At 41.6% G+C, this 27197-nt stretch overlaps 1 protein-coding gene and 1 long non-coding RNA gene across 3 annotated transcripts in view; one reads left to right on the top strand and one right to left on the bottom strand.

Moving 5' to 3' along the window:
• Nucleotides 1–569: 569 nt before the first annotated feature.
• LOC142818350 (uncharacterized) lies at nucleotides 570–10818 on the bottom strand. The gene is made up of 3 exons (XR_012895823.2): nucleotides 10723–10818; nucleotides 9335–9508; nucleotides 570–685 (listed from the first exon to the last, which is right to left on the bottom strand). It is a non-coding gene; the product is annotated as an uncharacterized LOC142818350 (long non-coding RNA).
• A 7886-nt stretch (nucleotides 10819–18704) lies between these two features.
• RERG (RAS like estrogen regulated growth inhibitor) overlaps nucleotides 18705–27197 on the top strand; it is a 120962-nt gene continuing 112469 nt past the window's right edge. The window contains exons 1-2 of one of the 2 annotated variants that reach the window (XM_006130256.5): nucleotides 18705–19019; nucleotides 21701–21874. In XM_006130256.5, the coding sequence (XP_006130318.1) occupies nucleotides 21814–21874 (61 nt within the window). In that variant the 5' untranslated portion in view covers nucleotides 18705–19019; nucleotides 21701–21813. Of the gene's footprint in view, nucleotides 19020–19121; nucleotides 19410–21700; nucleotides 21875–27197 lie in introns of those variants that run through there. The other variant, XM_006130257.5, reaches the window with a different exon arrangement.

Genomic DNA, 27197 nt, shown 5'->3' with positions numbered 1-27197 from the left:
CTGCTGAATGGTAACACCTCCCTAGTTTTCGGAGAATGTGGGAGTTGGAACTCAAGTCCATTGCTCCTCCTTGGAGCACTGGTATTTGCAAGTAATGCCACATCTAATTCCTAACGGAAAGAATTACAGTATTTCCATCCACATATCTCAAAGCTCTTGGGAGGGGGAGGAGAGGGAGAAAGGAGCTTCATAGTGCCACAGGTGATTCTACTAGTAGATATTAACCCAATTTTACAAAGGAGAAAAATAGTCATTGACGGGCTCCATATGTTTGCGTGATTTTGGGAAAGGCAATCAAAAACCCTAGATCCTAATCCTAAGCATTTACCACAGTCTGTGATTTCTCTGTATGTACTAGGGATGCCTATTAGAAGCAAAAAGCCAAACAAACAAAACAAAAAACAATTCACCCCACGTGCTGTGTTAACCAAAACACATCATACTCTTATTATTCATCTTGAATACTGCTACCCCTTAATGGAATGTGCCAGTTTTTAAACTTTTGTTCCTAACACTCAATTAGCAGCAAGGACTCGGATAAGAAAATATAAGTTTTAAATAATCTCACCCTTAGACATGTTCCAGAGAGCTTGTTAATGAGAAACTCCATTGTGAAGGTTGGCAAAGACTCCATCCAATCAGCTAATATATCAAAGTTCGAGTGTAACTTGACTACTCACCAATTCTAGATAAAAGATACAAAATAATTCACATAGATCCAGCCACAAGTCCAAGGAAAAGTAAGAAAAATATGCATTTCTACATTCTGCAAAACTGCAAATTGACCATGGTAGTCAAGCCCATGTTTGGATGCAGTGTCCAATAAAACAAAGTATGTCAGAATGTCTGTCATTGAATTAATCATTAGTATCATAAGCCACCTCCAAAAGGCAGAGGAGGACAGGTTGTTTATTTCAGGATCTTATACGAACCAGAACAGGGTAACAATTTTAGATTTGGTTCAGAATAACAGAAGCAAATGATTGCTGTAATGAAGTAGTTAACCACACCATCTGTGAGGAATTAACTAGATTTTTAGAATCTAGAGACCCTTTTTCTTCATACAATCCACATCAAAGTCAGGTCACACAGAACAGAGATCTAAATTTTCCTAGTTGCCTTTATGCATCAGATGTAAGTATTTCACCCTGTAACATCTATCTCCCTAGCTAGTTTGGCTCTGGTATTTGAAGACCACACATATTTCTATCAATGTTTTTATCATATCATGAATTAAACTTCTTAAAAAATTAAGTTATTCATGTAATCATAAAAAACAACAGGGAAAAAGCATTTCCTGTTTTTTGTCTGGGTGGTAAAGCATCACAAAATGTATGATAATTCCAAAACTAAAATTCCCATTTGTCCATTTACTCTTAGGAAACTTGGTGTTTACCATTCAGTTATGGCTAGCTGAGATGGCTACTTTTTAAAATGTTTATTGCAGGTCAGATGTTGACACTCTTACACTGAACAAGCAGCATGAGTAAAAGTGGCAAGATGTGGCCGTCTTTAATCTCTAAAAATTATTTACTCTTTACGTTTAAAAATATTGTTTCAGACTATAACAACTGCACCTGCCCTTTTTAGGTAGTTGCTGATCATGAGTCAGGAATTTTAAATAGTTGCAGAATTTCCTTACTAAGGGTTTTCAGGAATAGCTCTTTAATTTCCTGGGTCACGCTCTGCTATCTTCACTCACAACAAATAGCATCTTCTTGAACAAGTAGTCAGTCCCATTGTCTTCACTGGGTCGGTCTATGGACCCTAGTGTAATTTCTCTTAAATGTCCTGAAACTGGTGTTATGCAGTAGTGACTCAGGCCCTGAGTATGTGTTTCTTCTCTCTCTCCCCATACTGCAAGTATACTGGGAAATTGATTATATGGCTGGATGGACAGAGATGTTTATACATTGGCAATTGAAGAGAGTAATCCATCAGGAGAAAATTACCTTTATGAATTTGTTTTTGTAACTTGACTAAAGCTTTATGTCCAAATCAAATAAAAGCTAAATTAAACTGAAGTGTGATTTTTTTTTTAATTCCAGACTAGTTGGTTTTGTGACACTGATCATAAACCAGAGGGTTTAAATGGCAGAAGGGTTTATTTTGAAGCTACATATGATGTAAAGTCCTGTAGGTGAATATATTGAAACATGGCATTTATAGCAAGGAATCTGGGTATCTCCCTTAGAAAAAAATCTTATTAAAAAGCATAGGTATTGGAAACTTCATCTATCTACACAGAATGCCAAACAGATTTGATCACACAATAAATGGAAAAAAGTAGATTTTCCAAAATTCATCCCTGAACCAGTGATTTCAATAAGTTACACCAGGAATCAGTCTGACCCAACATTTTCCAAATTTTGAAATTCCATCACTCCTTCATATCCAAGAGACTATTTTCTGAGTCACTTCCTGTTTTTTTCTGCTGGATACCATGATTTTCTTCCCTTTATAGTCCTCAATGTTATATAGTATCAACGAGTTCTTTAAAAGCAGCTTCTTTCCCTCATGTCTCAGCCTATATTTCAGTTGTGGGTGAAGGGATCCATTCATTTCAGTGGAGTTTCAATTATCATGTTTGTTGCTGTCTTGAGATAAGGCTACATATAAGCACATTATTTAGCTAAAAAATAGTTTGGACTGAAAATGTAATAGAGCAATAATCATGCCTTAAATACCTGGCAAAGTAAATTTCAGACTAGACATGTAATAGAAATAATGTATAAAAACCAGAGAGTCAGTCATGAGTCAGGGGTTGTCTACACTAGAAACTCTACAGCAGCATAGCAGCAGCAGTGCCATAGCAATGCTTCAGTGAAGACCCTACACCTATACTGGGGCGAAGATGGTTTCTTCCATTGGCACCAGTAATCCACCTCCTCAGGAGGCAGTAGCTGGGTTGATGGAAGAATTTGTCCATCAACATAGCTCTGTCTATACCAGGGATTAGGTCGGCTTACCTATGTCGCTCTGGGGAGTGGAATTTCCAAACTAACATTTTAGTGTAAGCCAGGCATAAATTACAGAAGATACCTTGGCAAAACCTCAATTCAGCTTTATCAGATGAAATACGTGTCACCAGAGCAAGTAATCAAAGAAACAGACAAAGTTAGCTTTAATGGAAGAAATTAGTCTAAACAGAATTCAACCTGCTTTATCTCAATAGTAGCGCTGAAAAGGTTGCAAAAAATACAAATGTTTCTAATTTAATAAATAATTCATTAATCCTACTTTGCTTTAATCCATTCCATGCTGGTGTCTCCTTTTCAAAGACAGATTACTATTTAACTTAACCAACTGTTTCTATGGCAATCTTGGGGACTGAATTTGTCTCTCAAAGAGACACTTCGGTTAGGAAAGCTTGCTTTTGATACAAATCAGCAAAGCTAAGAATTGTAATTCTTGCATGATCCCTTACAAACAAGGCCCTTCTTTACTGGAAGGGCTTGTTTGCATACCTGTTCATACTCTATTGCCAGCACCAAATGTATTTTCATAGACGTGGGGACTTGATTAGCAACTTGACCTTTACTGATGGAAGGTTAGCTCAGGCGTGTCATAATGACACAGTGCCACTACTTTAAGAGGGGGCTAGGAAGCAGAACAATTGGCACAGCCCACACAACATGTGGACAAGCTGGTACTTCAGGTATCGAGAGATTTGTTGATTCAGTACATCTCAGGGATAGTCTTCTCTGGAGGGGTTCTGCCTAGAGTTTTAAATCTACTTTCCCCAGGGCTAAATCGTTCCTCACCTTTGGATGTTGCTGGCTATACAGGCAAACGAGAGGTCAGCTATTATATAGGCAGTGAAGGTGTTCCTACGAGGGTAATCCTAAAATCAAGACATGTCCATAGGAGGTTATACTTTGGTTTATAATGGAGGCCTTACTTAACTTGTGATATTGCAGATTCTTCAATAATAGGCTTCTATCGCAATTTTGATAGGAGTTCAAAACTGTACGTACACAAGTTTTCTTTAATTAATACCCTGGATTCTGACTTCTAGATGCTAGGACTAGATGACATGGGATGGGTCACTGGATGATTGACCTGTTCTAATCATCTGGCACTAATCACTCTCAGAAGACAGGATACTGGGCTAGATGGACTATTGATCTGACCCAGCATGGCCATTCTTATATAGCAACTTCCTTAGCTTTTTCTGTGCTGAGCAACTGTGAATGGTGCTTTAATAACATAGCAAAAGGGCTTTCAATAGCAGAACGCTTTCTCTTTGAAAAGAATCACTTTTATATTCAATTATTTTCCATGGTTATTTTTAGTTTGGACTGGATGCTTAGCACACTTTCAGTGCTTCTGAAAATCAATACCAGCCAGGAGAGAAATTGGTTTAACAAGGTAGGTAGCAGATATATTATAGATTCCATGTCTGACTACTTTAATGAACCCATGGAAACAAATTCTGTTCGTTACTCACATCCTGAAATCTACAATTGGAATGACATTCTTAAATATATAGGGTTGTGCCTTTAAAGTGATCCTACCTTCAAACGTTATTAAACAAGTGTGTGTCTCTAGAGATCGTTATAATGAAAGGAGCTAATGGCTGCCATGGGCGTGGGATGAGGATGGAAGAGGTTAAAGACAACCACAGAACTCCTTAAAGGGAAGCACTCCTTCAGGCTCAACAGAAGGAGAAATCAAACCCCTTCCTGTAGTACAAAAAAGCTGCAGAGAGTGGTAGTGACCACTGGTGGCAATAGGTTACATTGTAAATCAGAGCTAAAACTAGTTAGATGAACAGGGGAATCCTTAATTACAAAGGCAGGGGCTAGGATACTGGTTGTGAACGGTGTATGTTGGAGGAACAGAAAACCAGAAGCAGTTATGGGGATTGCCCTGAGGGAAGGCAGGTGGATTAAGTTTCTTGGTTATAGAACTAACTCACTGACATACTAGACTTGGGTATTTCAGTGCAAAGAAATCCTCTGTTTCTGCTGGGAAACAGGACTTCGTGGCACAAGAGAACTCCAAGAATATATTGGACAATTTTCACTGATTTTTCATCCTAATGAAGACAACTCTGTAAAGTTCTCAAATTTTGGCTACCCACTCGGGCCAATAGGGCAACAAGGCATATTAGAGCGGAGCAGAAAAATTCTCTTTCACAGTTCTCTGTGAAAGGGCATGGAGCACCTGCTCCATGACAATCCTCATGACAAGCTGTTCCAGATCAAGGGACACTGGCATTCCTGACTCTGAGGCTGTCCACCTGACAGGCTGCCTTGGAATCATAGATCTTAGCAGCCCATATTGCTGGAGAGCTGTAAGCCTGAGCACTTCAAATGTTTCCTGGTCCCTAACATCCTGCCTTGTGGGAATGGTCCAGTCACAATTTCAGTGAAATTGAACTGCCTCTATGAAGAGTTTCAATTTTGACAAGTCTGAATTTTTTATAATGTTTTGCTGTAGTTTTTCCATCTCTCTCTTTTATACATATTAGCCAGGGTGGGTAGGAATGGTGTCCCTAGGTAGGCCAGCCCATAACATTTTGGCACCTGAGGTGGGGAGCTGAAATGATGCCCCCATACCCCCTTGCTTGGGCCAAAACTTCGAAAGGTCTCAATTCTCTGGGTCCTAGTGGCGCCCTCCAGAGTCTGGCACCTGAGGTGGCCGCCTCAGTTTGCCTCATGGTAAGGCCAGCCCTGTTTCTAGCCTGTCAGAGGCTGGGAATGGATGGCAGGAGAGGGATCACTTGATGATTACCTGTTCTGTTCATTCCCTCTGAGAGTACAAGCATTGGTCACTGTCAGAAGATAGGATACTGAGCTAGAAGGACCTTTGGTCTGACCTATGAGGGAAGCCTGAAAGAACTGGGCTTGTTTAGTCTAGAAAAGAGAAGACTAAGAGGGGACATGATAGTGGTTTTCAAGTACCTAAAAGAGAGGAGAGAAAAAATTGTTCTCCTTGGCCTCTGAGGATAGGACAAGAAGCAACGGTCTTAAATTGCAGCAAGGGAGGTTTATGTTGGACATTAGGAAAAAGTTCCTAACTGTCAGGGTGGTTAAACACTGGAATAAATTGCCTAAGGAGGTTGTGGAATCTCCATCACTGGAGATATTGAAGAGTTGGTTAGACAGACGCCTGTCAGGGATAATCTAGACACTACTTGGTCCTGCTGTGCAGGCAGGAGACTGGACTTGATGACTTCTTGAGGTCCCTTCCAGTTCCAGTGTTCTATGATCCTGTATGGCCATTCTTATGTTCTTATTAAGCATATATTATATACAAATAATAACTCCATATACTTACTTACTTACACACTGTCTCTCTTTCTCTCTTCTCCCCCCCTCCCTTCCCTTCCTCCCTCAATAGCAACACCAGAGTGGAAGAAAGCATCAGGAACCACCGTCTCTCAGCAGTCTCATCTCACTCACCCTCAAACAAATGGTGAGGTGAGCAGATTTGCCTTCCATGGAAATGTGAATATCATCTCAGTCAGGTTAGCAGAATTACAAAGGAAACACATTCCAGAGTTTAAGTTATTCTGGAATCTTATTACAAGTAAACTGGAGCAAGATTTTAATGATTTTTCATGCAGCTCATATGTATTAGATATTTGTATGCAAGATTAGTGATTTTAGTTATTTCAGTTTTGAGACATCCAATTTGCAGTCCTTAAAAGAATCTGGCATTCAGAACACATTGAATTCCAATCCTCAAAGGAAAAAAGAATCAGACACCTTCAGCATCATCTTGGGCATCCACAAATTAAGTTGCTCAAAATGTGACTAGTGATTGAGTCTTCTATGTCTTGAGGTACGTCTACACTACATGGCTCCGTCGACGGAGCCATGTAGATTTGTTTATTGGGCAAAGGGAAATGAAGCGGTGATTTAAATAATCGCCGCTTCATTTAAATTTACATGGCTGCCATGCTAAGCCGACAAACAGCTGATCAGCTGTTTGTCGGCTCAGTGCGCTAGTCTGGACGCTCCCCTGCCGACATCAAAGCCTTTTGTCAGCAGCCCCGGTAAGCCTCATCCCAGGAGGAATAATGGGGCTGCCAACAAAGGGCTTTGATGTTGGCAGGGGAGCGTCCAGACTAGTGCGCTGAGCCGACAAACAGCTGATTAGCTGTTTGTCGGCTCAGCGCGGCAGCCATGTAAATTTAAATGAAGCGGCGATTATTTAAATCACCGCTTCATTTCCCTTTGCCTACAACCCTAATCTACATGGCTCCGTCGATGGAGCCATGTAGTCTAGACACAGCCTTGGTGAAGTGTTTTCTAAAGTGACTAGTAATTTTAGGGGCCCAACATGAGATATCCCTACAGGGATTTGATTTTCAGAGGGTGAATACTCCTGAGCCCCAGACTCCTTTGAGGAGTCCCGCTATTGAGATGCCTTTCCCCCCCCACACCACCCCCATCATAAATCACATTTGACACTTTGGCAAAGCTTTTGGTTAAATGGGCAGTTTGATTTCAATCAGACACCAGTGATAAATAATACATACTGCATATGCTCTAGGTACTTCACTGACAGGCGATGCCATTGTGAGTTCTATCCAGTGCCCTTTTAAATGTATAGAACTCCCCTTGCTTGCTTCCAGGGCAGCTGAGAGCTGCCATTTTGTGGTTCAGTTCAGATGCAGAGTATTAGAGAGTGTCTGTTTTTCTTATTGAAACGTTAAGAGAAAACAGGACAGAATCTCACACAGGAGTCACCTAAATAATAATATACATGTTTCACTGTACAGATTTCTCACGACAGCCAAAAATTATAGAAGTCTGACACTTCTATAATTCCAATTCCAATTGGCACACTCCTTTAAACACTAAGGCTATGTCTAGACTGCAAGCCTCTTTCAAAAGAGGCTCTTTCGAAAGATACTTTCGAAAGAGCCTCTTTCGAAAGAGAGCGTCTAGACTGCACGTTGAACTTTCGAAAAAGCGGCTTGCTTTTTCGAAAGAAAGCATCCAGTCTGGATGCTCTCTTTTGAAGAAGCCCTATTTACATTGAAGAACGCCTTCTTTCGAAAGAGGAACTTTGGAAAGAAGGCGTTCTTCCTCGCGAAATGAGGTTTACTGCCATCGAAAGAAAAGCCGCGTTCTTTCGATTTAATTTCGAAAGAACGCGGCTTGAGTCTGGACGCAGGGGAAGTTTTTTCGGAAAAAGGCTACTTTTCCCAAAAAAACCCTGAGTCTGGACACAGCCTAAATGGTTGAATCAGAATCTTCTACAATACTTGAGAAACATTACAACTCATTAGTGAGGCAGAATGTTTCAAAACAAGTGTACAGAAAGTACAAAGACTATAAAAGGATGGTTTTAGCTATGTTTACTGATCTCTATTATGAGCCTTTTTAAAAAGTTTTTCTAAGGGGAAAAAAAGGAATTTATAAGCTGATTTCAGGCTAGCTAAATATAAAATAATCTTTTGCACCATTGAGACATAAAATCACTATCCCTTGCCATCTTTGGATGTTAAAGAAACACTGCTATGATGAATGAAACCACACTGATTAAAGGCATACTATAGGCATTACTCTACAATCTTCCCCTGGAGAAACACTTCTTGTTCTATCCTCAGAGGCCAAGATGAACAAGTTTTCTCCCTCCTCCTTATGACACCCTTTTAGATACCTGCAAACAACTATCATGTCCCCCCTCAATCTTCTCTTTTCTAAACTAAACAAACACAATTCTTTCAGCCTTCCTTCATAGGTCATGTTTTCTAGACCTTTAACTGTAGCATCTGAAGTTTTTTTTTTTTTTTTTAATATAATCACTTTGTTAATATGGGTAAACAAAGATTTTTTTCTAAGCTTATTCTCTGAAATGGCTGAACCATTTTTACTGAAACTTCAAAAGTAAAAAAAAAACACACAAAAACAAAACCCCCTTTCAGTCAGAGGTGGAAAAGCATCATGGAAAATTTCAACCCAGATTATTAGAGTTTGACAAACTAAAAATAACTGAAAACAGGTTCTTACGCTGAGAAACATTAAGCGACTCTCTCTATAGTCACCATTATCAACTCTGCCTATAATAAAAATCAGCTGAATTGACCACTGTTCATTCTCATTTATGTATAGTGAGATTTCAACTTGTGTTTTACCAAAGGATGTGTTTAAAGAAAGATAAAAATAGTCTGACATAGAAGCAGAAGAAATTCTTAAGTACATACACTGTAATGATTTTAAAATCAATTTTAGTTTAATAATCTAGGTATTATTAGGTAAAAGATTAAATCATTGTAAATGCTATATAGCTAAACCCAGTAACTGCCTGCATCAGCAGTGATTTGCTTTCAGCAACTGTCTTGGTGCAGGTGTTGTGATGGAGTGTGACTCACCACTGTTGTGCCTCCTGCTGGATGTCCTGGGAACTAGCTCTACATGCTCTTCTAGTGCTCTTCTAGAGCTTCCATCATCACCTCTGCTTCCAGATATGTGTCACTCCGAGGACGACAGCGTCTTCTTCAGGACACGGCTCTCTGGATGTGCTGCACTCGATGTCCCTGCACCTTCTGGGAGAATGTATCATAGTTCAATGGTCCAGACACTCACTCAGTAGCAAGTGGGGATTGTGAGGGGAATCTGTGTCCACCTCCTACCCTGGGTGCTAGCCCCGGGAAGCATTAATTGGTAACCATGCATTGTATCCCTTCCAACCTCTCAGTCTACTTCCCCTGGGGCCACTTCCCAGCACTCCCCACAGCCCCAGCATCATCTCTGCCCTTATCTCAGGGCATTAGCTTGCCACCATTCAGTTGGGAGCTCTCTCTTACCCCGATCCTGCCCAGCTCTGCTCTATCCAAGGTGCTATCTTTCTTACTACTGTAAGGCAGGCAATCATCCTTCCTCAAGCTCCAGAGAACAACTGCCTTGGCTCTGTCTTGCACCTCTTCTTATATAGGCTTGTCCAGCCCTGATTAGCTACTCCCTGCAGCCCCACTCCTATTGGCTGCTTTTTTTCACAGCCTCTCAAGGGAGTCCATTAACCCTTTACATGCCAATGTGGGGGCAGATGCCCCATAACAGGCATATTATTAGGATGGAACTCCAGCCAATTACAAAGTGTGTTTACTATGGAATGTCACAATATCCAGACTGCTTTAAGGACCCGGTTAGAGCTCACTCTGGGAGGTGCTCCATCTACAAGGAGGCTACATTCCTTTGTGATTAGCCTTGATGGTGACATATATGATGTTGAATCTGACAGCTTCCCCTTTCAAATATTTCCACTGAATCTGCTGGTTCCCCCTTTCACATATTTTCACTGAATCTGATAGCTCCCCCTTTCAAATATTTTCACCACAAATGCTCCTTAATAGTCTTATTTTAAATTAAGGATAAATTTGTAATTTTTTATAACATATATTAGCCATTTATAATCATAAGCAGTATATTATACATGGTTATATGAACATTTGCGTAAGGTGTTACAATTGGTGATTAGCCATGGTTACAAGGAAGCTTTTAACCTGTTGGTTATTACAATTGATTAACCACTCATTAAAACATGTATTTGTTGTTAATCCTTACAAACTATTTATACCGTACCCTTAACATAAAAGTCTGCCTAAATAGTCCTCAGAGCTCTACTATATGGTCAAGAAAATTGAAGCTATTAGTGCTGGCAACAATTCTTCCCTCCCTTCTTCCCCACAAAGTCTTGATTAAACAGGGGGAGGTAACATCAGGAAAAGGACAAGTGATACTGAATTCCAGATGTTCTTACCATGGGTGACTAGTTCCATCAAAAAATGTGAACGTTTAAGGAATGAGAAATTGCAGTCAGATGCTCATGGCCCCACAGCGTGCAGTCATAATTCTGTCAAAGAACGCAGAAGTATGACCAGCATTAGTTAGCATGAATAGAAAATGAACTAATGATGATCTCCCTTGAAAAAGCACTGGCCCTTTCAAGACACACGGATACATCTGCAAGAAATTATGATAGTGAGTGCTGCATGCAGCCCTCTTGATAAGTCTGGTTTTGCACATTTGTTACAAATACTATTCATTCTCTGCCTACTTTAATACTTAGTCCTATTTACCATAAATTACAGAAATGAAAGCAAGCAAGATGTAAGCAAGCAACCCCCCCTACCGATTTATTCTGGATCCTGTGTTATAAAACTTTATTATATTAGAATAATGCTAACTAGTTTGGTAGATCATAGTATGTTGATAATTTTTCTATTTCACATATTATCTTTTCGTAACACTTGGAATCCTTCAGGAAAACAACTATCTAATTTATAAGTAATTACAATGACCAGTTCAGTATAAGAGCATTTTAAGTTATCATTCATTAAGTTCCTGTTTCTTCACACTTATGTGCACAAGTATATACATCAATTTTAGAACAGTGAATATGCAGTAAGTGGCACCTATCCATCTGATCTAGGCTCCAACTAATGCAGCTGAGCTGACCCAGAGGGAGAAGTAAGCTACAGCAGAGAAAAGTCTGGCGTTACCTATCTCCCCTTCCTCCTCCTCCTCCCCCCAATGAAGCTTGGAGAAAAACAGGGACCAAATTCTGACCGAGTCACTATTCAGAACTTCCTCTGCTTACTGCCCATTATTCAGGGCAGGCCGTGTCTTTACATCTGCAGACATACCACTAAATGTGCATTTTATATTTGTTTTCAGTGTTCTGTTGACATATGTTCTGCAGCCAAACAGACTAGCATATTAAGGCTCAGAGGCTCCATTTTGACCCATTTGGGTGAATCAGTTGACCCATGCTGATCACAGTGCAGTTTTGGAGGCCTATTTGGGGAGTTAGTATGCAGCAGGGGTGTCAATCTACAGCATGCTAGCCTGCCTCACTTAAAAGGTCTTGTGAATCCTGCTACTGCACATTGAAAGGTCCATAGTGATCTTTGCTCTATTGCCGCTTGAACAGCATTAGATTAGAGCTCACTAAGGAACTAGTGACAGCAAAGTCCTCACCAACATGTATGGGGTAGATTTACATCACCACTTGCTGCTCATTAGCTCTCAATTTAACCAAATCCCAAATGTTAACACTGCTGTCATGCTATGTCATCCACTATGACACTTTGTTGTACCATAAAAGTAGAGCAGCTTTAAATACTGAGGTGTCCTAATCACCATTATACAGTGTCTGGGCCTATCTGATCTGGCATTTCTTCAATATCCAGCATTTCTATTGGCTTTAGGGATACAAAAGCTACCACATTGCTTATCTCTTAATGGATCCTTGGGCCTAGAACAGGCAAACACTTCAAACATGCTTAACTTTACACAAGAATAATCCATTGAACTCTTTATGGCGGGTATGCAAGTGTTTGCAGCATTGGGACTTTATTACACTGGAAATCCATACCTATTAAAAGTGATACCACTTGCATTCAAAAAACAATAAAATAAGTATTGGATTTTTTAGTAGTGGGAAAAGTCTTGAGCACAAGAGAGGTTATAAATCATAGAGATACTCAAGGATCACATCAACTAAGATGTTTGTGTAACATGAGCCACAAGGGAAAATATGAGAAACTGTAATATTGAGTCAAACAGCAGCACTTCATAATGACTAAACCAAACTACCAGCAAAGTTCATCTATAATTTAATGACAAAGATAGCACTATATGCTAATCTAGCTCAATTAAATATTTTAATTGATTACATACAGTGCCTCTACAAATATCTGTATTAAAACATTCACCCCAATAGCTTTCGGCAGATGCTCTACAATGTACTGAGCGTCCCCCTAGCACCTGAGAGAGAATGCTAGGGGAAGAGGGAGACAGCAAGAGAGTAAAATAACCAACCAGTCCCCAAAATGGGCTCAGTCCACTGTTTAGGGAGACCATCCAGCTATCAGCCCAGGTAATACAGATAATACTAAGTAGCAAGCACTGCGTCAGGTGTATGCTGCTATTGATTAATGCACCAGAAAACGGGACTTGAGAATCTGTACTCCTGCCCTGCCTGGAGGACTCCTGCTTTCACCAGTATGTTTCTTGCAACAGAAGACACATCGAGTGTTATCTCTACATTTCTGTGCTGCCAAGGGAAGGGTTTGCCCCACAGTTTGTAGATATTGAATGCCTTCCCCATTGCAAGATGCTGCTCCTTTAGCCTAATCAGATACACTTGATTCTCCTGCCTTAAAAATACTAACTCATTAGCAATCCTGTGCAATTTACACAGACTGCCTTAAGTGTTCCCTCTGGCTGGCAGCATCACACTAAATCTCCTGCACAATTCATGAAGCAAGAGCCTCTGGTCTGCCTATTTCAAATAGGAAAAGACTCCAAGAAAATAACCAGAAAATACAAGTGATAGCTAAGGCTCTGTACACACCTACCATCATCCAGAGAGGCAGAGGAAAAAATACATTGAACTTTGGCATCACTTGTATAGCTTGTCATAAGAATGAAGAGTTAATGAATGGCACTGAAATTGTGAGTGTCACTCTAGGCTACTTATATCCATTGCAGCTGCTGGGAAGAGATCCCTTTAATTTATACTGAGGCTCTGTTTAGCTTTGCCTCAGAATTTGTATGGCTGTAGAGAGTCTGGGCCAACATTTGCTTCTAGGGACACTGCTGTTCTCTGTTTAATAAGTGGGTGGAAGAGCAGATTATGGAAGTTTCTGGTGAACTGTGGCATATCTGAAATTCCCTACTGCTGATATAGGCTGACTCAGAGTAGCTGCTTCTTATAAACAGGTCAGAATTGTTGCTCTATGCTTAAAACCATCTGTGGGGAGGTATTCTGGGGAGAAAAATATATATAGATCCAGCACTATACCTGTAGTTATGAGTGCACTGGGAGGAAGATGACCACTTTGCCCTTCAATACAACCGCATCTGCTCTAATCCCACTGACAGAGACCAGAAACTTCAGGATCTCTACCAAGCATTTATAAACCTCAACTACCCACCCGGAGAAATAAAAAAACAAATTGAAAGAGCCAGATGAATACCTAGAAACCATCTACTCCAAAGACAGACCCAAGAAAACCAACGATAGAACACCACTTGTTATCACCTATAGCCCCCAACTTAAACCTGTCCAACACATTATCAATAAACTACAACCAAGACTGGAACAGGATATACCACACTAATACCAACCCTGGAACTTTCTCTTTCAACAAACTTCGTTGCCAGCTTTGTCCACATATTCACTCTGCTGACACCATTATTGGACCTAACCAATTGAGTTATAAGAGTAAGAACACATATTCCTGCTCATCCAGAAATATAATTTATGCTATCATGTGCCGAAAGTGTCCGTCTGCTATGTACATTGGACAAATGTCTCAGACACTTCACCAAAGAATCAATGCCCACAAAACAGATATTAGACAGGATCACAAAGAAAAAACAGTTTCTTGCCATTTCAACCAGAAAGGACATTGTCTCAATGACTTGATTACCTGCATCCTGCTTCGAAGACATTTTAACACCAGACTTGAAAGAGAATCCTCTGAACTGTCATTCATGCTTAAATGTGACACTTTGCACCTAGGTCTTAACAAAGATATTAATTACCTTACCCATTAAAAAGTTAGCTTCCCCAATTATCACCTCTAATATCATTAGGTCACAGACATTTACCTCCCTCCCTCATCCCCCTTCTGTTCTGAAATTTGATTTGCCCTTTTCATATGTGTTCATTTTTTTGATTCTATCCCTTGGACTATATGGTCATGCCAATTTTCTTCCACTATTTGATCAGAGGAAGTGGGTCTGGCCCACGAAAGCTCATCACCTAATAAACCATCTTGTTAGTCTTTAAAGTGCTACATAGTCCTGTTTTTTGTTTCAGCCCTTTCGTGAGGCATAAAATCACCTCTTAGCGTGAGAAAGCAGTAAAGTCAGTCACTGGTCACTGTAAGAGAGCAGGATCAGTTACACTAATGCTGGAGAAGAATGAGCATCTAAGTGGAAGAAGAGTTCCCCCGTCCTGTCTCCTGTTCTAGAACTATCACAGGAAACACTAGTAAATGTCTATGTGAGTCTTTGTTTGTTGCTTTAATTCCTGTTGTAATATCTATTCGCACCAATAAATCATTCTGCACTGAAGAGGTTGAGTTTGAGTCTCTGCCCCACCCTCTCTCATTTGGAACATCCCCACTGCCACAACTGCTGTACTTAGAGCCCAGATGAAAACTTGGCTGCTGGATCCCCATTTCTAACCAGTGCTTCCTTGCACAGCTGTTCCCCAAAAGCATACTCATCCCTGCTGCATTGCAACTGATAATTCCAGGTCTCAATTTTCCCCTCCTGCTTTAATTACTATTTTTCCTTCTACTAGATACACATGCTGGGTAACATTTTGTATGCACCTGTGGCTCTATCTCCACTGCAAGATTACCCTGGGATCTTACCTGAAATTTAGCCCAAGACCTCCCATTGTCCTCACCTAAAGCCATTATACCTGGTTTGATATGTGCTTTAAATCCAAGATTTTTTGCCTGACTGGAGCTATAGATTAGGTGACAGAAGAGCCTAGACCCTTTTTTCAAAAGCATGTAAGGTGCAATGTTAGTTGCCAAGGGTGTGGGGAGGAGACCTGCTCTGAAGGTGAAATCAAGAGTAAACATCCCATGGGTTCAGAATTTCACCAACAAACATAGTATATGCCAGGCTGTATCAGATCACAGATCTTGTAAGTCCTGGCTCCTTGTTTCTGGCCACTCCCTCCACTCTCAGATGATGGAAAGGGTAGAGGGCTCCTACTCATCTTTCACAGCAGTTCAGGAGTGAAAGAAATTCCTTCCTGTTCCCACAACAATCAGCTTATGACCAGGATGCCATTTAATTACTCTTCTTTAACAGTGCAACTCACTGCCAGTGCCTCCTGCTGGACACTCAGGCTATGTCTACACTGGCGCGATCTTGCACCAAAGTGGCCGCTTTTGCACAAAAACTTGCTGCCTGTATACACTGGCTGTGTGTTCTTGCGCAAGTACACAGACGTTCTACTGTATGAAATCAGGGCTTCTTGCACAAGAACTATGATGCTCCCACTCAGGAATAAGCCCTTTTGCACAACTGTTCTTGTGCAAGAGGCCCATGTAGACAGGCAACATGAATTTCTTGCGCAAGAAAGCCCTATGGTTATAATGGCCATCAGAGCTTTCTTGCGCAAGAGAGCGTCTATACTGGCATGGATGCTCTTGCGCAAAAGCACATGCCAGTGTAGACGCTCTCTTCTGGAAGAGTTTTTGCACAAGAACTCTTCCGCAAAAGAGTTCTTGTGCAAGAAGCTGCTGGTGTAGACGTAGCCTCAGGGAATTAGCTCAATTCAGCCCCAGAGCACCCCCTTCTGGCCAGTGTCTCACCTGCTTTACTTGTTTATTCTCTACCTTGTATCAGGATCCAAGTCCCTCCCAGACTATAGAGCCCTTCCCTCAAGATACTGCCCTGCTGCAGTGCTCCCATAATGCACTCCCAAACTTCTATACCCACCTCGCCTCCGTGACACTACTTCCAGTCATCATCTAACCCCTTACCTCAGGGGCAAACTGCAGTCTGAAATGGCCACTCATTGGCAAGGAGTGTGAACCTACTGCCTTCTTCTATCCTGGCTGCCTCCCTGTGGCCCTAGTATCCTCAGGCCTTGCCTCAAGCCCTGCAGCCCGGGAGTGAGGTCAGGCCAGAGCTCCCCAGTTCTGACTGTCTTTCCCCAGCATTGCTATGTCTCTGGAAACCTCCAGCTTCCCTGCTAACCAGATCCTTCCTGTCCACAACTAGAACAAGAACATGCTCAGCCTGGCCAGCCTCCTCTTTTATACAGCCCTCCTGGGCTATGATTGGCCGCCGCAAAGCCTCTGATAATTGGCCCCACCCATTTGATGCCTGGAACGGGGTGACCACCCTGCTACACCTTGCACAGCTACAGAAAGTTTTAGTGGTCATGAAATTATGCCTGCGTCTGTCAAGTCCAGCCATAGCATCTAAGTCAATGACCCTCTGCAGCCTTAATGCACAGACCCAGAACCCAAATGCCAGTCTTTGCAACTGACACGTATGTCCCCATATGTAAAACAGAAACACACCACTTACTTGCCCAGGAGAATGGAAAGGCCAGTTTATCTAAATTATGTAAACCAAATGCTGAGAGGTTTAATGCCTCAGCAGTTATTTTTAACAAGTAAAATATAAATGGCAACACAACTTTAAAATCTGCCTTTGAGTTATCTGCCTCCGTATAATAAGCAATAGCGCTATTTTAAGAGCTGACCCTAAGAAGGAGCTGAGTGTCTGCTGCACCTATTGAACACAGGAGAGTTGTAGGTACTCGGTACCTCTCAGGATTAGGCCCTGCAAGCCTCCGCCTCCTAAATCTCTGGTGCGCTCTTATTATTGTACATGGGAGAGACTTGGATCTTCGTGGAGGACTTGGATGTGATTTAATTTGTATTTAACTTCTACTCACTAAGAAGAGGGGGATAATCATCTTTACTGCCAGGCTGCGTCTACACTGCAGGCTTTTTGCCCAAGAACAGCTGTTCTTGCACAAAAACTTGCCTGCTGTCTACACTGCACGTGCATTCTTGCGCAAGTAAATTTACAGTACAGCGTCGGAAAACAGGGCTTCTTCTGGAAGAGTTATTCCTCTCCCCATGAGGAATAAGCCCTCTTGCGCAAGAGCTCTTCCACAAGAGGGCAGTGTAGACAGGCAACATAAATTTCTTGCGCAAGAAGCCTCTATGGTTAAAATGGCCATCAGAGCTTTCTTGCGCAAGAGAGTGTCCACTCTGCTATGGACGCTCTTGCGCAAAAGCACATTTCTTGCGCAAAAGCACATGGCAGTGTAGACGCTCGCCTGTGGAAGACCTTTTGCACAAGAACTCTTCAACAAAACCGTTCTTGTGATTTAGATCGTTAACTTTAAAGGGACTATTTCTGGTAGTAAATACTGCACCTGGCAGTGAGCAAAGTAGTAAGCCGCTACTGGGACAAGCTTTCTGTTTCTTGAATTGGACAGTTGTAGTCCCTAGTCGGATTGCAAGGGAAAAAATGTGTAGACAGTCACCATCAGATACTAGAACTCAACTCTGTTGTTACAGAGGCTCTGATTTTGAGAGGTACCAAGAACCCACTGCTACTACTTGCAATGGCATATAAGTCAGACCCTGTAGCGTGCTCAAACTTGAACACGGCTTGAAATTTCCTTATCTAGAAACACATGGAATGGATGTGGTTTTTCTCCTTAAAGTCTGGCTCCTGGTCCTGCGGTGTACACTAGAGCTGGAAGGTCAGGTTAAGTTACGCAGCTCCAGCTATGTAACACACAAAGGCAATGATCAAACTCCTGTTGACTTCAGTGAATGCAGTCAAGCCTCAACCCAGAGACCTACGGTTTGCTGCTTTTGCCCCGCATACATTTACATTTAGAGTCTCTAGATTGAGTTTCTCTTAAGGCAGAAACCCTTCCTACACAGTCCGTGTCTTGGCTGATACAGACATTCACGGCGATTCCTCCCTTGTGGTTCTCCCCTTTGGGTTAGTCCCAGCTCTCATTACCAGCCCCTCACTCATTTTCTTGCAGGGCTTTTTCTGATCAAGCCAGCATCTTTCTTTCATTTGATCTTGTCGGCACGGTTCCCATGCCAACCATTTAGCCGGAGAGGGGCAGGCAGTCTTTAGTTCACCTGCCCCCTATGTCGTATACGATCAAATCTCCCCATTCTCACAACCTTTTCACACACGCCCCTGCCCCTTCAGTTCTGGTGCTGCTGCATGCCCAGCTGGCTTGCTGCAGTCCACTCCGCGTGCTAGCGCCTGAGCACCTGCAGGGGGCGCCAGAGAGCTGTCTTGAGGCTGCCGGAGCCCGCCGGGGAAGGGAGACTGGTCCCGGGCTGTGCGGAGTCTCTGCATTCTGCGGCAGAGGGACTGGGGGAGACCACCGGCGACCCACGATGGCTGAGGCTCGGCGCCTCCTCTGATCCCCCAGCGAGGCGAGCTGGCCGGCCGCTGAGAGGAGGACTGAATCCCCGTCCTCCCAAGTCACAGTCCCTCGTGCTGCTTCCCTGGCGCGGAGAGGTGAGTTTGATGCAGGAGAGGCATCTGGCTGAATGGGGCTAGCGGGCACAGCGCCAGGGGCTACTGCTGCAGCGAGAGAGGCACCCGGGCAAGCTTGAGTCGCTGCCCAACGGGGCGGGGGAGGATTCCTTCAGCTGTTTGATTAGGGAAGCCAGAGGTTACCTGTTGCACTGTATGTGGCAGCCGTGGGCGTGGAGCCGCGATCTGCAGTGATTGCAGGGCAAGTCTTGATATGATCATCCCATATGGAAAGCCACACACTTGCAAGCATGAGGGGCTGGCGGTCAGAAGACTAGAGAGAATCAAAGTATCCCGTTAGATCACCCTGCAGTTCTATGCCTCTCAGCTCTTTTGCTGTGTCTACGCGGAGGGGGGGATCTACAGAAAACAGTAAGATACGTTCATGTGTAAATTAGTATTTGTTTATTAACATGGGGATGGCAGTTTGCTGGTTGATTCTTAAATCAATGTTTTTTGTGGTTGACTCTTAAATCAATGTTTTATTTATTTATTTTTGTAATGCATGGGCCTGATTGAGAAAGGAATTGTTGATCATAGTTTTTTTTTTTTTAAGGCGTGTAGGGTGACGACCCAGCATTCATAGGTTTTTAATGACATTTGAGTATGAAAATAAACACTGAATTGCTTTGGGAGCCAAAGTACACAGTAGTATGTTAATCTTTACTCAGTGTGTTGTAAAGCAGCACATTGTCTTGTGTTCTCTCTTTTGCTCACATACAGAAATACGGGGTTCAGATTTTGAACTCAGGTGTTGTAGTGTAAATCAGGAACAAATCAAACTGATGGAGTTACTGCAGCTGCAGACCAGATTGGAATCTAGCCCTAGTGCATTAGAGGCAGGTAGCATGTAAATATAGAACAGGAACACTTAAAACCCTCTCATTTACAGTGTGCATTTAGTCATTCAAAAATAAGAGTCCATCTCTTTTAAAATGCAAGAGTCAGATTCTCAGTGTAAACTGACATAGCTCTTTCTAGGACTCCAAAGCTACTTCAGTTCACATGGCATGAAAAATCTGCCCAAGGTGCAAGAAGGTTCTTAGGGTTGTCTTAGAAACCCCAAACCAAGCCATTAAAACTAGGGATTACATAGTACAGATTGATGCAAGTGTTCTCTTCTGCTGGCATCCTGTAGCATTTTTTATTTCCTATCTAAAGCTGAAAGTGAAAGGAATGTATTGGCAGCATCACATTTATGTCTTTCTTCCATGAGCAGAACTAGAGGAAGAAAAACAAGTCTTACTACAAATGATTTTACATGACTCACTGTTGACAAAGCATGACTTTATTAGGTTAGAAATTGGAAGGAAAATGTATGTATTCTTTGGAGAGAAATTCCTGTCTCTCTGCTGGTAGATGAAACAATTCATAAAACATTTTGCCTTTCTAAATGCTTATACAAGATGAATATGATTTACTGTTTACTCCGCTGCAAAACAAACAAGATGTATGAAATTTAAAAAATATATTCAAATCCTTCTCTAAATAAAGCACATTTGACAAGATTTGTGTAACTTATTGCATAGTGGAGAAAATTTAATAAACGATTATTTTATTTGAAGAAGTTTCTTGACATATGTGATCGCATTAATATGGGTAATGTTAATGTAACAATTAATATATCCAATATTTATTATTAAAATAAACTTATATCCTTCTATGGAAATATTAGAATATTGGCAATCCTTATATTGCAAATAATATAAGGCAAAGACTGGTATTTGTCTAACAAAGAAAGACTGTTTTTTTTTAAAACATGCTGTATACAGAATCAAAACTATACTGTGGTATATATGAATGGAATGAATCACCCACACTAAATGGTAGGATTGGTACAATACTAATCATCTATAGTTCCTCATCTATGGATCTCAAAGCACTTTGCAGAGGAGGGTAAATCAAGTTATCCTTGGTGAGGAAACTGAGACACAGACAGGTGACATGATATACACTCAAGATCATACAGAAGGACAGTAGAGATAGTAGAAACATTCTTGTGTGGTCCTCAAAAATATCTAGAGAAACTTCAGTATCCCTTTCTAGACTTTCCTGAACCTTTTTGTCAGAGCTGAGTCAGCGTACACAGAGAACATCAGGGGACTTTATGTAAAGACTTTGCTTAGTGGAATGGGCAAGATACAAATATTTAAAATGGGTGAAGACTTATGTAACTGCTGCTGAGTATTTGGGGCTTTGAAGTAATTGAGAGTTTGGGAAGGGAAAAGGGAGTTCAACTATCTGCCAACAGATTAATGAATACTTATGGCTTTTAAATAGATTCTGAAAATCAAAGCCATTAACGTTAGCTTGACCAAAAGAAGTAACTTCATATAAGCTAGCTTGACCAAAAGAAGTAACTTCATATAAGCTATCCCAGCTGGCTTTAAAAAAGTAAGAGGGAATGTTATAAGGCATTACAACCTGAGCACTGAAGATTACTGAATAAGAACTTTTGTTCAATAGAGTTTCACGGGGTATGTTTCAACAGCTGAGCTAGGAGACTAATGTGATATATATTCTACGTGGTTGGTGACAAACATCAAAGGTGTCAATAGGGTTACTTTCAGTATTCAAGGGCATGAGTGTATGCTTTAAATAAAGAAGCCTTTAGGAAGAGTCTGATTTCTGCCCACTCACTGAATGTTTTACAACACTTCCAGGTTCTGTACAGAACTCACAATGACGTGGTGAAGCTGAAGACAGGACCTGGGAACCATCTGTCTGCTCAAGTTTGGGCAATCCAGTGAATCCTCCGTCATTCCGTTTTCCTACCATGGCTAAAAGTGCGGAAGTGAAGCTGGCGATCTTTGGTCGAGCTGGCGTAGGGAAGTCAGGTATATTTGTTGTCTGTTTTTCTTCTGCCTTTGATTAAGTGGCTTTTTTCTTCATTCCATCCAGTGTTCTCAATACAAGCCTTCTGTGTGCACAAAAAACATCTGGGCCTTACTCTGATTTTATGTATAGCAGAGAAGAGCATCAAAGAAGCCAATAAAGTGAGATGGGCATAAAGCTGGTGTCAGAGAGACCAGCATCAGGACCTTGGTTTTTAATTTAGCTTTCCACACTATTTTTCATGCTCTAGACTCTGCAAAACTAAAAGGAATCCTTTAACAATGGAAGTAGCATCAGGCCTAGTGTTTGAGGTCAATGCCAAGACTTCCATTGATTTCTATAGGGATAGAGATGGACTATCATTGTTTAATTTGTCCCTATATAGCTCACTCGGTTAATGGATTTTTTATTATGATTTTTTAATTCTCCATACAAAAGGAGATCAGAACCCAGGTAGAGTAATGCACTTGTCCTGAGCGGTTCCTATTGATTCCAGTGGGGAGTTCTGGTGCTCAGCAACTTACAGGATCAGATCTTGGAAGCAATGTGGAGTTAACAACCAGTTGTGCAATGTCACAGTAGCTTTCACAGGATTCCAAAGAGATGTAGAAGGGACCAAATTGGGTCAGGGTGACTTTTTGGATGACCCAGCTTTGCCCTGTTCTGAGGCAGATAAAGCAACAACTGACTTTATTCACAACATGGCTATTTTGGCCGCCTGCAGGTTGGAGAGGAAACAGCTGGTGTCTGTTTCTCTTAGAATAGCCCTTCTCCTGGCTTCCACTTGAAAAGTGAATGAGCAGTTAGACAGGTAAGGCTCATAGGAGTCATAGACCTCCTATCAACTTCAGTGTCTAGTGAATGACTGAGCCCTTTAGAGAAGTGCTTGTGAAATTCACCTGCTAACTTCATTGGTGTGCCCAATGAAACAATATCTGGCAAGATGAGACAAGCTCAGTAAAAAACAAATATTTAGATAGCTCCCTTCCCTACTGATCTATTCATTTCAGGCACAGCTTACAGGGAACACTGGTTACAGTGTGTGCTTTTAAGCACCTAGGGGTAGATGCTTGGCTCTGGAAAATTAGTGCAGTGCCATGGAAGTCTGTTTCAGGTTACAACATCTGACGATCAGGCCCATAAACATAATTACTATTTAGTTCATTTGGACTCAAGTGTATGTATTCAGAAGATACTGTACCAGGAAAATATCAGTGAAATAGCTCACTTCCTACAAGGGAAGAGTATACATGGAGTGAGAACATTTCAGCGATCAAATCACAAAGGCAACACTAACTGAATTACAAGTACTTACATAACATATTTGAAAGGGTGCTATTTAAGATAAAAACAATATAAAGATGTAAATGGTCTTATCTGTGGTTCAGTGCCTCATACTGTAAAGTGCTGTAATAAATCTGCCTCTTCTTTCTGTCATTTATCCAATGCAAGTTTTGCTAGTCTGTTTGGACAGTGAAATAAGGCTAATTTGTTTCCCTTTTTGTTTGTAGTCAGACTATTTATGGTTAGGGTTGCCTACACATGGCTTTGGTGGGATTCAGAATAATGCAGGGGAATCTCCCTCCTCAGTGTCTCCTCTCTCAAAGTTTTTTCAGCAAAATTAATTCCTCTCTCCACACACAATTTTTCATCCCTTTTAGGCCTTTTAAAAAAACTTTTGTAAACATTTAAATGTTCAATCAAAAGTAATCGGCAGTATCCTTCATAACAACATGCAGCATGTGGGTAGCACAGTTTTCACCTTTGGTTTTCTCTTTGTGACCTTCACTACACTAAGGTTTTCTGGCAAATTATTCCCCACTGTGCTAATTTCAGGATAGCTTCACTGATGGGAGCAATACATGGATCAGCTATGAGCAGGATGAGACACAAAATAGCGCCCAGTGAGCAACCTGTATTGGGGAGAGATGCCCAGTGTTAGGATGTAATAGATGCAGCCTGCAAGTGGCTTTTTTTGTTTGAGAGATGTAGATTCTTCAGTGTGTCCATATAATTTTCCATCAAGCTTTGTGTCCAGTTAATATGTGGCATGGGAGATGCTGGTTCCTCTGACTTTACAGTACCAGACTTCACTAAGACAGGCAGCTGGAAGGTAAGCCAAGTTCTAAAAGCTAGAACATGACTGAAGACACAGGAGTGGACTAGATGCATATGAAGACAGACATATATGTGGCAATAAATAAGATCATTATGATTGCCAGGGAAACATTCCAAAATAATGTCATTGGCTTTCTCTCTTTTTCGGGCTTATCCTCGTTTAACAAGACAGAGCCAGACATTAAGTTCCAGTATGGTTTAAACCTTCATTGGCTTCTCTCTTCCTCAAAGAAGAACATCTGTGAAGTTACAGAAGCACACTGTAATGTCCTGGAATGATTCCCCTTCCGATTCTTGATCAGGGGTTGGGAATGACTGAAGGTATGGTAGCCATAAAGAATTTTTTGCAGAAGGAATAGTCTGTTGGGACAGGGCACTTGGGGAATTGTAAAATTCCATCATGCCACAGTGAAGCCAATGGCAGCATTACCACTGATGCTACTGGCAGTATGGGCAGACAATCAGACATGCTACATTGGGTGCAATAAACTGCTTAGCCCTTCTCTGTTGCTGGGCTTTTGCCTGCATTCTCTTTTTTGCTCCTGAAGCTTGCTCTTTTGTTGTTTTGTTTTTCTTAAGGGGGTTGTTGACTTTAAGTTTAAAGAATGTTAACTGGATCTAGCCCTGCTCCTCACAGTCCCTGTCTAAAGTCCCTCACAAGTCTCCTGATAGCCACTCCTGGTGCTGAGGAGAGGGCTTTTTAAAGTCCTGGTCTTCCTGAGTAATGCATGCTAAAGGGTTTGGGGATCAAAGCCTCATTAAGAAGCTCAGCTATATTCAGCATACACATGGTCAGCACACGGTTCCCCAAACAAACAGACCGTATGATATATTTCAGTCAAGTGGCAAGAACATCACAAATGCATACATTGCAGACAACACACTTACCCCAACGGTCTTGTAACGCTACTCCTTCACCTGGAGAACTCCCTCACAAAACTCCCCTGTTAGCTGCTCCTGTTTGCTAGCTCCTTTGGTCAGTTCGGAGTATGATTTAAAGGACACAAAAGTCTGATACCCAGTGGTTGCAAAAAGGTCTGCAATACATGGAAGGGTGGAAGGAGGAAAAGAAAGGATGGAGAGGAATGATCTGTATAAAAGGGGATGAGCATGATCATGGGGGGAGGGGAGATGGATGGAAGCATTTAAATGGTTGAGAAGCATTTTCTAGCTCCTAATATACTAAGCTTTAAATATAAAATATAGTACTTGTGCCTAGGACACTTATTTTTATTCTGACCTTGGAATGATTAGTGTCCAACTAAAGTATGTGCTAGCTAGCAATCTAGCTCCCAAAAGTCTCCTTAGCTTTTCTTCTAAATGGCCCCATCACATTGTGGTGGGTTGCAGGGTTTTGCATGGGGAAATAGAGCACTTGCAATCCCTAGGACGAAGAGTTGTTTCTGCTGACAAGTGGTTTCCATCGGTTTCAAGTCAGGAGGGAAGAACCTGCTTGAGAGAAAGGTAGCTAAGTACATAGAATCATAGAGCTGGAAGAGACCTCGAAAGGTCATCAAGTCCAGTCCCCTGCCCTCTCGGCAGGACCAGGCACACACAGAAGAAAAGAAACACACCCTGCAAAGAAAAAGCTAGGCATAACCATGCTCGGGAGAAAAGCTTAGACGAGCGGTTCTCAAACTTTTGGGGCTCTGGAGCCCTTTACATGTGTAAAAATGTATGCGGAGCCCCAGCAGTCCACTGATTGTATGTGTTGTACTTATGTGGAACTCCAGCGGTCCACTGATTGTGTGTGTTGTACCTATTGATGTTTCCAGTTTGTCAACCTCGTGGAGCCCCTGGAGATGTCTTGCGGAGCCCTGAGGCGCCGCGGAGCACAGTTTGAGAAACACTGGCTTATACCAAGGTTGTGGTATTTTGTTGTGGCTATTTAAGTGAACAGCAATGGCAAACCCCAGGCAAATTCCTGATTCATCAAAGGCTTTGCACACTGTGACTGAAAGAGCATAAAGTTAAGCACATGCGTAAGTTTGGACCCTATCCAGCATCTGCTTATGCTGTGTCAGAACTAAGTGCATTGGGCCTTATGCTACATTGACCCCACTGACTGCAGCATGCAGACCCAAGACAGTATATATGGCCCTTGTTCAGGGATCACTTTGTTCTTATAGGTGCTTGCTTCTGTTGTATTTTGTGTCCATTTTCAACTGTTTGTATATTACAGGAGCTGTTTGTATATTACCTGGAAACCTCAGGTCTTAAACACATAGACCCCACTACCACAACCATCATTACTGAAGCAAAACTGTTTGGGGGGGTGAAATGTATGAATCTGGATTCTTTATTTCTGTGAGATGTGGTGGGTGGGAGGAATAAGGAGATCACTTTTGGCTGTGTGATTAGTGCATGTTTTATGTTTGATCTAAAGGGAGATACTTTTCCATATGCCAAAACCCCAAGTGAACAAAAATAATCTCATCACTAGAATCAGTCAAAAACAAGGGGGCAGGAAGGGAATCCACTAAATTTGTTTATTCGTGTGGGAGAAGGTCATGAAATTTTGCAAGCATTTAAACACACCATCTGGTAGAATGATCACACTCTAAGAACAGAAAAGGCTTATCTCAATTCCCTTTTTGTGCTCAGAGTGTAATTAACTACAGACAACACAGAGCAGTACAATTGCTTTTTGCACAGCACTTTTCATCCAAGTCTGTATGAAACAATGTCTGTTTTTCACCTGCTGCGGCAAACTTTCCAAATTCTCCCATTTATATTTTTGAAGTTACAAATTTTAAAACATTTCTGCCAGTTCTGACTTATGCTGCAAAGTCCAATCTTCAAGACTGGATGGAAACAAGTTACTGAACCCAATCCTATAGTAACTGGGTGAAGTTTTGTTGGACTATCTGATCAAAAATGTTTGGACCAGATGGGATGTTTAGAACCGACAGATGCAATAATAGCAAGGGTGGGAAACCAAGCACTTGAGGCAAGTGATAAAAATATATGTTCAGATGAGATTTAAAATGCACAACAGGGAACTCTCTTAGACAATCCATAGACAATCCATGAATAGTCATGGCTATCCATGACTTCTGTGATTCTATCAACTGGTAATCAATAGTGCTTGAAGGACACAAAGAGATAGGGAAGTCAGAGGAGGCTGCTGCACATGGAAGGAGCCCTCACACCCATTGTGGCAGGATTGTAATGAATTCAGGAGAGAGAGGGGAAGTTGATGTGAGA

The sequence above is a fragment of the Pelodiscus sinensis genome, chromosome 1 (genome assembly GCF_052426305.1).
Source record: "Pelodiscus sinensis isolate ZL-2025 chromosome 1, ASM5242630v1, whole genome shotgun sequence".
Lineage (NCBI taxonomy): Eukaryota > Metazoa > Chordata > Testudines > Trionychidae > Pelodiscus > Pelodiscus sinensis.
The sequence above is the reverse complement of the archived record's forward strand: the minus strand, read 5'-3'. Positions and strand labels throughout refer to the sequence as shown.